This window comes from Pelodiscus sinensis, chromosome 1, assembly GCF_049634645.1.
Source record: "Pelodiscus sinensis isolate JC-2024 chromosome 1, ASM4963464v1, whole genome shotgun sequence".
NCBI classification, from domain to species: Eukaryota; Metazoa; Chordata; order Testudines; family Trionychidae; genus Pelodiscus; species Pelodiscus sinensis.
Genome location: NC_134711.1, coordinates 98979602 through 98992265, shown reverse-complemented (window position 1 = coordinate 98992265; position 12664 = coordinate 98979602). Strand labels below are relative to the sequence as shown.

The following is a 12664-nucleotide window of genomic DNA, read 5'->3' as shown; positions in this document are numbered from 1 at the left end:
GCGATTATTTAAATCGCCGCTTCATTTTGCTATGTCTACAAAGCTCATCTACATGGCTCCGTCGATGGACTCATGTAGCGTAGACATACCCTTAGTGTAGACCAGGGCTAAAGGGCAGAGGCTGTCTCTTCTGTGTTTGTTTACTGTCTGACCCCATGGGGCCCTGCTCTGAGTTGCAGCCTTTTGGTACTACTACATCAAAAATAAACAGTATTTCTTTTGTTGCTGCTGATGATGATCTGCTAGTAGAGTTCACTGACTGCTGTCTTTCATTTGTTTTCCTTTCTTGATGTGCAGGAGATTGTACTCTTTGATGCCTATTGATTTGTTCTGAAGTTCCATCTGTGGCCAGGAAAACACCCGTTCTGGCAATGCACAGATCTAACCAGTTTAAGCATCTTGGAGATTCACCTAATTACCACTGAATGCAGATTTTGGTACACTTAATTTGAACAAATGAATAATCCTGAGTCAAGTTCTGCCTCCATCACTTTTGCATGCAGATCATGCTGAAGTGAAGAGAGCTAGGCCCCATGAACCATAAATTTGGCCCTTCAATTCCTATCGCCTTGGAATTCATCTGAAGGAGGAAGATTCCTTAGCAATAAAGAAAAAAGGCCGTAGGTGAATCCCTCAGCCTTTAAAAATCAAAGGGTTTTAAGCAACTTAGCAGGGTTAGCAGCTCTACTGGAATAATGCTAGGGCTTTCTAAGCCCAGAGATTCATTGTTAAACTCTAATGATACCCCACTGCCTCCCACTCTCTCATTTTAACTTTGGCCTGGGGGCAGCTCGCCAGTAACTCTGCAATTTTCTGCTTGTGTGAATCAGTCCTCCTTGATCTATGGAGCCTTAAACATGGGCTTGAATTATTAAGATTGCTGGGGGACCACTGCTGTTCCTACAGTGCTCACTGTTCCTAATTAATCTTTGGGACATCTTCCCAGAGCTGGAGAAGGAAGCTGAGGCTTAGTGCACTTTCAAATCTCAGTCAAAAGGTCCGAGAGATCAATAGGGCAGGGGCAAGGGAAGGAAGCAAGAGAAAGGGGAGTCAAAAGCAAGGGGGGGAGAAGGCAGGGAAGTAGGACTTCAAGCTGGGGAAGGATAAGAGTAAAATGAAAACAAGAAAAAGGAGCAAAGGAGAGGAAAGAGTCAAATAAGCAGCAGATATGGGCAGAAAAGACAAGCCAGGGGAAAAGCGATGTGGGGGATTGAGATCAAAAGAACAGAGACAAGGAGAGTGTGAATCACGTCATCACCTCCCACTTCTTGTAGCTGATTTTTAGACTTAACAGCACTGGAATTACATAGTTACCCTTTAAAGGCCCAACCTCCTCATTACCCCTAGCAAACTCTGAGTTTACAGGGCCTTGAATCTGCCCCTAGATAGATGGGAACTCAGCTGTCTCCACAGCACTGTTTCTTACTCCTCTGCAGAACCTGTCACAGGGCGTCTCTGCAGGGCTCAGGGTCTGAAGGTGAGGTACCAGGTGGCCTGGAGAGATGGCCCAGGGTGAGGCCAGAGGGTTGTACGTGGTACCCGTTTCTCTTTGTGAAACATAAAAAAGTGTCAAATTTCTTTGACATCTTGTCACTGTTCTATTATTAGTCTAAAATTTAAAAGTGTGAAGCTTATGAACGCCTGATAGAATATGAAGTAAGCACTTAAAATCCCAGCCTTGTTTATTCTTTGATATGGACACATCTTAGTAATACTGTGGAGTCTCAACTTCCTCACTTGTTTGATGATAGCTATTTTTGACACTTGGTCTATTATTTTTATATAAAGTTTGGCTAAAGTCTGCAAACTAAGGGACAAATTCTGCTTTCGATTACAAAGGCCACCATTCCACATTGTTGTAAGTGGGGGTGCACTTCTGTAAGTAAGATCAGAACCTGGCTAGATAGGCTTACCCAAACTTTCCACACAACAACTGGGTTCCTCTCTGATTTATTTGACTCCTTTCAAGTAATTAAACAATCAGGTTGCATTTTTTTCTTGTAACTTAGATTGTAAGCTCTTTGGGGCAGGGACTGGCTTTCTAGTCTTGTGTTTGTACAACAGCCTGCATAATAATGTAAGTAAAATAGTAGTAGTAGTGGTGGTGATGATTTAAAAATCATGCACCACGTGGTCTGATCCTTTGAAATCAAAGAGAGCTTTACCATGATTGCAAGGACTGGGTCTGTTAGGCATGATATAAACGTGTGAATGACTTTGGGGGAGAGATTTAGTTCCTACTGTCATTCAAATTTGACCATGAACAGAGAAAGACACACACAAAAAAAACCCAAAATGAAGTTCATACTGCGGAAGCTTCATTTGTTTATTTTGCTTGTGAAACGAGAACCTAAATTGCTCAGTGCAGCTGGATCAGGCATGATAAAAGTAGCGTAATAAGCGTTAGATTCACAAGAGGACCATACGTTATTCATTATTTTAATAGTTTGTGCAGCTCCTGCTTTAATGTAAATTATATACACTCTCCCCTTCTTCACTGTTTAATATGGAGAACACCAGAAGCTGCATTATTCAGTGCTCAGGTCTTTGTAGTAGCATGTGATACTGTTGTATAATTAGACAACAAAGACTGGTGCTGGGGGGAGGAGGGGCATGTTCTCATTTGAATGTCCGCCTTGAGCAATTTACTTTTGTTTTGCTGTAATTTTAGATAAATGCATTTATAGGAAAATTGAAACACACACCAAGAAAGAAGGTGCCAACAGCAAAAAAGAAATCCCTGAAAAGAATTTGTGGCGGCCATCATGAAAGGGCAGTGACAGCTTTAGAAGCATTCGCTTGTGGGACAGGTTTCTCTCCCGTCCGTGTGGTGCATACTCACTGTCTGTAGTTGTAGGCGATGTCTGCAAACTCCTTTCTCCGGGCCCGGTAAACAGGATCTTTGAAACCCTAGGAGGAAACAGTTCAAATGTACTCCTCTTGCTTAGTGGGAACAACGCAGGGTTCTGAAAACAGTGGGAGCTTTGACACTGAATTCAGAGGCAACAGAAAAGTGATTTTAGGCTAAAAATCAAGATCTCAGGCCTCAGTATGGACACCAAGCACACAAGGGCAGGCAGGGAACACTGCTTCCTAGGCTGAATGACTGCTTTGCTGAAATAGCAAATGCAAGCTCTTTACATCCTCCCACCAGAGGGTATGGGAGAGAGACAAGAGAATCCATTTAGCGGCAATTTCCCAGCCTTGCTCATTTCCTGCCTCTTCGGCTACGTCTACACTGGCACCTTTTTCCGGAAATGCTTAAAACGAAACAGTTTTCCATTATAAGTATTTCTGGAAAAAGAGCGTCTACATTGGCAGGATGCTTTTCCGGAAAAGCCCTTTTCCCGGAAAAGCATCCGTGGCCAATGTAGACGCGCTTTTCCGGAAAAAAGCCCCAATCGTCATTTTCGCAATCGGGGCTTTTTTGCGGAAAAGACTACCCTGCTGTCTATACTGGCCCTTTTCCGGAACAGTTTTCCGGAAAAAGGACTTTTGCCCGAGCGGGAGCAGCATAGTTTTTCCAGAAAAGCAGCTGATTTCTTACAGTAGATCGTCATTGCTTTTCCGGAAATTCAAGGGGCCAGTGTAGACAGCTCACAGCTTATTCCGGAAAAGCGGCTGCTTTTCCGGAATAAGTGGCTCAGTGTAGACACAGCCCTCCAGTTCTCTGCATGCTGCCAAGCAGGGATCTCACAGAAGAGAGTAGACTAGAGCAGTGGTCTCCAACCTTTTCAAGCATGAGATCACCTTTTTGCATTTAAGTGCAAGCTAGGATCTCTCTCAAACCCAAATACAGTTGCCCTACCTCCTTTCTGCCCCCATCCCTGCTCACTCCATCCTCCCCAATCCTCACTTTTACCAGACTGGGGACAGAGGGTTGAGTTGCAAGGGAGGAGGATGCAGGCTCTGGTCTTGGGGTAAAGGATTTGGAGTGTGGGAGGGGCTCTGAACTGAGCCTGAGGTAGGGAGTTGAGGTGTAAGAGGGGATTTGGGTGCAGGCTGTGGGAGGGAGTTTGGGTGCAGGGGGACTCAGGGCTAGGGCAGTGGTTTGGGGGGGCAGGAGAGTTTCAGGACTGGGGCTGGGGTTGGAGTGCAGGCTCCAGCGGGGCACTGCTTACCACAGGTGGCTACTTGGTGGTGCTGCAGGGCGCTAAGGCAGACTGACCCTTAACCTGGCCCTTCACCACTCCCAAAAGCAGCCAGAAAACTCCATCCCTGCCACTCTGTAGATGGGGTAGAGCGTGGGCAGAGGGGCACCCTTACATCAGAGCTCCCTACTCTTTTTCCAGTGCCCTGCACTGCAAGCAGGAGATTCCTGGGGGTGGGAGGACATCTCCAAGGCAGAGGGCAGGAGCAGCATGGCGGTGCTGAGAGGATCAGCTGAAGTGCTGGCACTTGAGAGCCTCCTGGCCAAACGGGTCAGGATCACTTGTCAGATACTCCAAGATCTACCAGTAGATCCTGATCTACTGGTTGGTGACCACTGGACTAGAACTTCACTCGTGCCCACGCAAGGTGTGTGCACACAGAGGCATAGCTACCCCACACATGCAAGTAACACAGGCCTGTATGCGGGGGTGTGTGCGAAGGGTGCAAAAGCACCCCCCCATGGTTCCCCAAGTAAGCATGCTCTGGCTGGCTGGCTGGGGGAAGGCTGGAGCTGTTTCCCCACTTACTTCGGGAACCATGGGGGGGGGGGGGGGGCATTCACACCCTTGTGATCCACATTTACAAAAAAGCACCCTCCCAGAAATTCCTGCATACAGACTTGCTACAAATTTCACCCCTTATGACTCACAAGGCTCATCTAACCAGAGAGGCTCAGCCCTCACCTGAAGAAGAGCTCTGCATGAGCTCCAAAGCGTGTCTCTTCCACCAGCCAAAGTTGGTTCCATCAAAGGCATTCATTCCATCACCCACTTCATCTCTCTCATATCCAGGGACTGATACAGCTACCACAACACTGCACACTCTCATCCTTTGTTAGTCTTGTCTAATTATGATGTGAGCTCTTCAGAACAGGGTCGGTCTCTCACCGGGTGTATGTACAGCACCTGGCACTCCTGTTCCACTTAAGACAGCCAGATACTACTCCAATATACAAATAATAATGATAGTTTGGTTAACCCCACCACAGTGAAAGATGAAACTGGATCTGGTATTAACTGTGATATAACCAGCTATCCACTACAGCTGTATTAGACCAAAGTGTGCTAATACCACAAAAAGGGATCAAGTGCAATATTCCCTGTAAAATGAGCACTTGGGTGGCACCGAGGAGAGATTGAAATGCCATCCAGCTGATTAGCAGAGCGCCCACAGCTGGCAGCATGTGTTTCTATTGGTGGTACACATCTGCACATGCCTCAGTGTGCATAATAACATTTATTCTGCATGTAAATGGAAAAAAATTAGATGGCACATTGATCAGGTGATTTGAAAAGTTATCTTATAGATTAGAATGGCATAACATTATCCTAATTTTAGAACACTTATCCTATTTTAAGCTCCCATGTCTACCTAAGTGAGAGCAACTGAATTACTCCTACTTTTTCCTCCTTGCTGCATCCTAAACTCTACTGTCCTTCCTTACTATACCATATGCCTGGTTGCGCTTTGATTTTATGAGTCTGTAGAGGAAATATCAGCTAAAATTGAGCTGCTTCATTCATTTTAATACCTGAGTTTTATTTCTTTTTTTGCTTTTAAGAACAATGCCATTTTACAACATGCTCGTAGCCTAGTGCGCCAAATGAGAAGGCTATTGATTCGGTTTGCTGAAGCAATTGCATCTTCTTTCATTCTGGTTTTCATCTGACCATACTGAATATCATGAATCATTGTACATGATACACAACGCACTCTGGATTAAGCAGTAGGTAGTGAATGACTAATCACCCCATCTCAATTAAACTAATAGCAGCAATTTTTGCTGCACCACATGTAATTTATTTATAATCAGCCTGTCTCAATTAAACTAATAGCAGCAATTTCTGTTGCACCGCATGTAAGTCGGTGTGTTTTGACATGAAAATAAGTTGTTGTTTGGGAGGGGATGAAGATAAAAAGTATTTTTGCATCGAGAAGAGTCTTAAAAACACCTTAAGGGTCTGTGGGCTCACTAGCACAAACAAATCCACAGTCATTATTTAAATTGCAAGCTTCTTGGAGCAGGGACCATTCAAGTGCAACATTGTCATTTAACAAATATTATGTATGTTTCTATCAACTCTACAGTCACTATACAAGGGGAAAGGGCTCTTAATGCTCCCACATTGGAATATGGTGGTTGTCTACTTTCTGTAGTCCTTGAAACACAAACTGGCCAAAAAATTGTTCCAGACACTGCATCCCAGAATCCTTTGCTTGTGTGTAATTGGGAGAAAGTGGATAAGCCTGTGATGACTGTGCTCTGCAGATCCCCAGCTGACATAATGTTTGGGGCTGCTCGCATTTGCTTACTTTAGAGCAGCCTCCAGACTGATATAATTTATGTCAGGGGCTAGTTCTCAAGAAAGCCTAGTCATGGGAATTACCTTTGTGCCTTCCTGGCCCACTAGAGTTACCTAGTACAGTGGTTCCCAAACTTTTCGGCATCACGCCCCCTTTTTGATTTTTGAGAAATCCTCATGCCCCTCCTCCTAGCAGCAAAACTTGTTTGGGAATCCACACCCTAGTATAAAACATGTACATGAGAATCCTAATAACTGTATAGTTGTTATTTGTTTAAAGGACTTGTTCCTTACAGGGTGGTCTGCATCCAGTTCAGCTCCATAGCTTAGGATCTGATTGGCAAATCTGTCGAGCTCCTGGATGGTTCTTGGGAACCACGGCACTACAAAACAGAAAAGAAAATACGTATGAACCTCTTTTCCTTTTAGACCTCCACTTGGGGGGGGGGGGGGTCTCATCTAACCCTTTCCATTTCTTTGATCTAAATATGAAGTAAGATAGGCACATGGCTAGTGTTACTGGTACTTTTCAGAAGCTTTGCACTGCACTAATGATGCAGTGAAACAGTAAACTCATGTAAACTCATGTACCAGTTATGTTGGGTTGATGGCTGTTTTGCATTGTTGGAGCAAGTAAATCCAGCTCTTGACACTAAGTTTGCTTGTGATGGTTATTATTTATGATTTGATTATGGATATTTCTATGTTCTTGAATTATCAGAAAATATAAATTACCAAACTGGATCAGACTCAAGTTACATCTAGTCTAATATCCTGTCTCTGACCGTAGCCAGAGTCAGCCTCTGCAGGAGAGGGGACAAGAAACCCTGCAGCAGGTAGATATGAAATAATCAGTTCCCATGAAAGTCTCGTCCAGTTCCGAATCTATGCCACTTTGACCAGCTTACACCTTAAAGCAGTATGCAAATTAAACAGCACTTTGATGCATCTGATTAATGTTGTTTAATTAACGGACATCACACTACAGCATAAGGAGACATTTCAAACAACAGGAACAGGCCTCATTGTCCATTGCCCCGTGACTCAAGTATTCATGTGCACCAGTGCACAGTAGGCGTAAAAAGCTACTGGCACTGATTTCAGAGCCTTTTGCAACCAGCTTGTACTCACACTGCAAGAATGTGAGACCTCCATGGAGAATCAGGCTCCATTTCTTTTTATTTGGATCACAGAAGGGGAAATGGTGCCCAAATCTTTCAAGAGCAATTACTGTAATGGGAGAGGGGTCCTTACAGCTCTTGAGACAATAGCACTGCTCTCAGTGTGGATATCAGGCAGGGCTCTCACTCTGCATTCACACACCTTAGTCTCTTCATGCAAGGTACATGTAACTGTCACTGATGTCAGTGGGAGTCATGCATCCCAGAAGGCCCCATGGTTTAAAGTAGAAAGTTCAAGCCCAAAAGCTCTCAGGGTTCTCTCTGCTGGCTGAATGGCACTGTGACACATATGAAGTTAGCCTCTTTCTTGCATAAAGGTGCGTCACTCATGCAGCAAGTGCCATAAAACACTTCCTGGGGTCTGCTTTCTGCCCTGACGACACTGCTGCTAAATCACTTTTATTTTATTTCACATCTTTGTTTTTACTTGATTTCAGGTGGCGGAAAAATTCTGCACCAACAGCTCTGGAAACGGAAATCCTGTGTAAACCCTCCAGGGGGCCCAGCCAGCTGCAGCACCATCCCTCTTCTCTCTCCCCCAGTCCCCGCTGATGTACCCCAACCTTGAGCCACATGGAGCACCGAAGGGATGAGAGGATCATTCCATCACCAGACCTATTCAGCTCTTGGTCTCTCTGCTGAGACGGACAATAAAGGCGGCATTTATGGGGCAGGGTTTAAGGACTGCGGACATCTGCACATCAGAATTGAAGTTAGACCACTCGCTCATTTCACATCAGCCCCAGAAAAGCAGTCTGCATTATGACTACTGAGTAGCATGCTTCCGTGAAGTGCCCACCTGTGCTGCGATAGTGTTACGCACGCTGATGGGAGAGCTGTGCTACTGTCTTTGTGCTGTTAGAATTCCTGCCGAAAACCATTTCTAAACATCAAAGCAAGCTCTTTTTAGTGCAGTGCATGCTCCCTTGAATGACAGTGAATGTGGCTTTGGATCACTGAAAGAAACATTCTTTGGAGCCTCCCATGCTGCTAACTTTAAGAAGCAAACCAAATAAGTTAGTCACTAGGTGGCAGCAGACGCAGCAAAATCTTTCACAACTGGACAGATTTGCTTTTTAGCCATCGCTCTAGAAACAGGCTATTAGTTTCCATGAGTTATTCCCTCCCCCCCCCCCCCCCTCAGATTAAGTAAGCAAATGGGACTTTGTTATGAAATAATGTTTTCACTTGATATAAAAGATCAGCAGCAGCCTGCACATTAAAAAGAAGGCAAATCCCACAGAATAATCACGGAGGAGAACAATTATCTTCCATGTACTGGGCAGCTAACATCCTGGACTCCTACTCAGGAAACCTGCCTTCAGTTTGCAGCTCTGTCAGTGGCATTTGAGTGAGTCACACTACCGTCTCATGCCTCAGTTTCCCTGTCTGTGAAATGGGGGTGACAACATTCTGTGAAAACAACGAGAAGTCTTGTGGCACCTTATAGACTATCAGATTATTTTGGAGCATAAGCTTTCGTGAGCAAAGACCCACTTCATCAGATGCACATCACATGCATCTGACAAAGTGGATCTTTGCCCATGAAAGCTTATGCTCCAATAAATCTGTTAATCTATAAGGTGCCACAAGACTTCTCCTTGTTTATGCAGATTCAGACTAACATGGCTACCCCTCTGACATTCTGTAAAGTGCTTTGAGACTTCGGGAGGAAAAGTGCTATCATGAAGCTAAGTGTTATTATTAATGATTGCCACCACATATTGCTCTTCCCAGGGAAGCTCTACAACCCCATCAGATCTGAATTCAGCAGAAGGCCCAGCGGCGACTGTGAAGCCTGCTGTGCTCTGTAATAGATTTCAGCAAGCGCATTTCTGAGGTGATGATCTGTTAGGGACTTTAGAGAGGAAGGGGTATTCCTCTGAACTAGAAAGGTTTGGGTTCAAGTAATTTTGGTTCCAAGTATGGATGAATTGGAAAATAGCATCCAATAAACTTGTATTACTAAGGATCCCAAGTGTTCGACAAACTGGTGATTTGCAAACTGCGGGGCAGAATCATTCCTGGGCAGGCACCATTCTAGAGTCAGAAAGGAGCTGGTTTGTTTTCCCCTCCTTTGGGCTGCCGGTGGCCAGTGTAGAAGCAGCTCTCAGGGTTCCTCAAACTTGTACCCTTCTATGAATGGTCCCCACAGAGTTTTTGGAACCCAGAATTACCAGGACACAAGTCCACCCAGTCATACCTTCTTCAACTACCTCCTCTGGCCTAGTTTCACCTCATCTTCTGCCCTCCCCCACATCCCACCTCAGAACACCCTCCGTGGCGGGGAGGGTCTACTGTGGAAGAAGCTCAGTGCCAGTGGAGTGGGCCTATAGCAGGAGAAATCCCTGCTAAGGGGGGCTTTAGACCTGCCCTAAGGCATTCCTGCACCCCTTTCTACATGCTTGCTGTACAAAGGGGTGCAACAGAACAAGGGCCCCATGAGTCTTCTGTGAAGAGCACAGTGTTCTCAGCACCCAAATCAATGAGAATTGAGCGTGCTGAGTACGGCCTGGGAATAGCCCCTCTGCCCTGGGAATACCATTGGAATCAGAGCAATTAGAACCATGAGAGAGCGTCTAGGGTGTATTGTCTGGCCATGCCGCACAGAAAGACCTTCCCCAACAATCCTCGCTACAGTTTAAAAATATCAAATTCAATTAGGCCCTCGGTGAATTTGTCAAATATTTTGTTTTGTTGACATGTCTTCACCAGGGCTAGCTCACCAGACATGCTGGCTGTCGGCACTGCAGTTAATGAATTGCCAGAGCAAGCGGTTGCAACAGGGAGCCTCTGTGAAAAACTTCAAGAGAGAGCCCGGACTGATCAGTAATAAATATTGATTTGTCTGCATGCGAAAGAGCAGCGTTTATGGGCATGCACTGGACACCCAAGTGGTGACCAAATTAGCATGGGGTCAAATGCTTAATAGGATGCTAATAAGCCATTTATATGTGGGGCAACAAAACGGAAGCAGGGAGGAGTTTCTGCAGAGCTCTTACATTCTGACCATTGTGAGGAGGGTCAAAGACAGGTCTATTAAATTTATTGCTGTTCAAGGCACAGGTTTAGCCCTTTTTAAACAGATCCAAATGCTTGGCCTGCCCCAGGGTTTAGCAAACAAGGCTCTTACAGAACCTCAGCCTCCAATATACAATAAATTGTCTCTGGTTCCTCCCTCCCCCCCCCACACACACATACTGAAATAGGCTAATATTTAATTCTTCTATTCCTGGGCTCCTAGGGGTCTGCAAATTCTCAACATGCTTCCCAAAAGAGCCATGAAGAGATGCACTGTTTTGGCAACAAATAACAATAAATCCCCCGAAAGGCATTTGGCCAGATGAAACACTTCCAGTGAGCACAGCACTCATGGGAAGACCTAAGATTACCTTCAGAATGATGACATGTTGCTAGCATTTGCTAAGCTACACTTATATTATTGCTCTACATCGTTTATTCATTGTTTGAATTGGGGAAAAAATAAATCTGTTGCCCAGCCATGAAAGGAACTTTGGGGGGAAATGGTGTAAAAATGATAACTGAGCCCAAATGAAAAATTAGCAGTGCACCAAAACCCCAGTCCAGTAAAACACTCAAAACATGCTTCACATTAAGCACAGGATTCAAAGATTGCTAAAGCTGGAAGGGACCATTGTGACTGTTCTAGTCTGACCTCTGGCATAGCACAGGCCATAGAATTTTACCCAGTGATTCCTGTATCAATACCAATAAGCTGGGGTTGAACTAGAACTTACTTTTTAGGAAGGCATCCAAGTAGTGGTCAATCCATCATGCATTTCAGTTGATAATCACCCTCACTATTCAAAGTGTGATCTTATTACTAATTAGAATTCACCAAGTTGTTTGTTTAGTTTAGAATAGAGAAGACTGAGGGGGGACATGATAGCCGTTTTCAGGTATCTAAAAGGGTGTCATAAGGAGGAGGGAGAAAACTTGTTCATCTTGGCCTCTGAGGATAGAACAAGAAGTAATGGGCTTAAACTGCAGCAAGGGAGGTTTAGGTTGGACATTAGGAAAAAGTTCCTAACTGTCAGGGTGGTCAAACACTGGAATAAATTGCCCAGGGAGGTTGTGGAATCCCCATCTGTGGAGATATTTAAGAGTAGGTTAGATAAATGTCTATCAGGGATGGTCTAGACAGTATTTGGTCCTGCCATGAGGGCAGAGGACTGGACTCGATGACCTCTCGAGGTCACTTTCAGTCCTAGTATTCTAAGTTTCAGTTTCCACCCATTCATCTGCTAGACTAAAGACCCTTCTAATAGCCAAGGTCTTTTTCCTGTGAAGGTACTTACAGAGCATGATTAGTTCACTTCTTATCCTTTTGTTTGATATGCTATGGGTTTGTCTATTCTACTGGATGCTCCAACGGAAGGAGTTTTTAATTCAGCTCAATATAATAAATCCATCTCTCTGAGAGGCAGTAGCTTGGCTGACAGAAGAATCCTTCCATCAACCTAGTCACATTTACACTGTGTGTTGGACTAGACCAATGGTTCTAAAAGTCTGGTCTGCAGACTACTAGTGGCCTGCGACCATCTTGCAAGTGGGCTGTAGGCTTGGGGGCTAACACCTCCCCACCCCCACAGCTGGGAGTCTGAACTGGTACTCTAGCCCCAACCCACCCCCTGTGAGACTGGAGCGCCTCACGGATCAGATTCAGCTTGTAGGGGATGGAAGCTGCTCCACATGCTGCTGCTTCTGACCCACCTCCCCTCTGCCCTGGCTCAGGGAACAGCAGCACAGAAAACATTCACCTGGAGGCTTTCCCTGCTACTTCCATTTTCCAGAATCCTGACACACAAGGGAGGCTGGCTTGCTATTGCGTGTGTGCGGGGGTGGGGAGGAGAGGATATTTTGTTTAGTTTCCTATTTTTCAAAAAAACAGAATCAGCTGATTCAGATGTTTAGAGTTCAATGTTAAGATCCATCAGAAGGCTGATTTTAAAGGGCAAGTCAACATAGACAGTCTCATGACAATGCTTGTTATATATTAAACACTCT

At 44.9% G+C, this 12664-nt stretch overlaps 1 protein-coding gene across 2 annotated transcripts in view; it reads right to left on the bottom strand.

Annotated features, from left to right (window-relative positions):
• The window catches only part of PAH (phenylalanine hydroxylase), a 58407-nt gene that overhangs the window by 17529 nt on the left and 28214 nt on the right, over positions 1 to 12664 (bottom strand). For both annotated transcript variants that reach the window (XM_075938936.1, XM_075938926.1), the window contains 2 exons: positions 6750 to 6838; positions 2843 to 2910 (listed from right to left, as the gene is read on the bottom strand). In XM_075938936.1, the coding sequence (XP_075795051.1) occupies positions 2843 to 2910; positions 6750 to 6838 (157 nt within the window). The remainder of the gene's footprint in view (positions 1 to 2842; positions 2911 to 6749; positions 6839 to 12664) is intronic.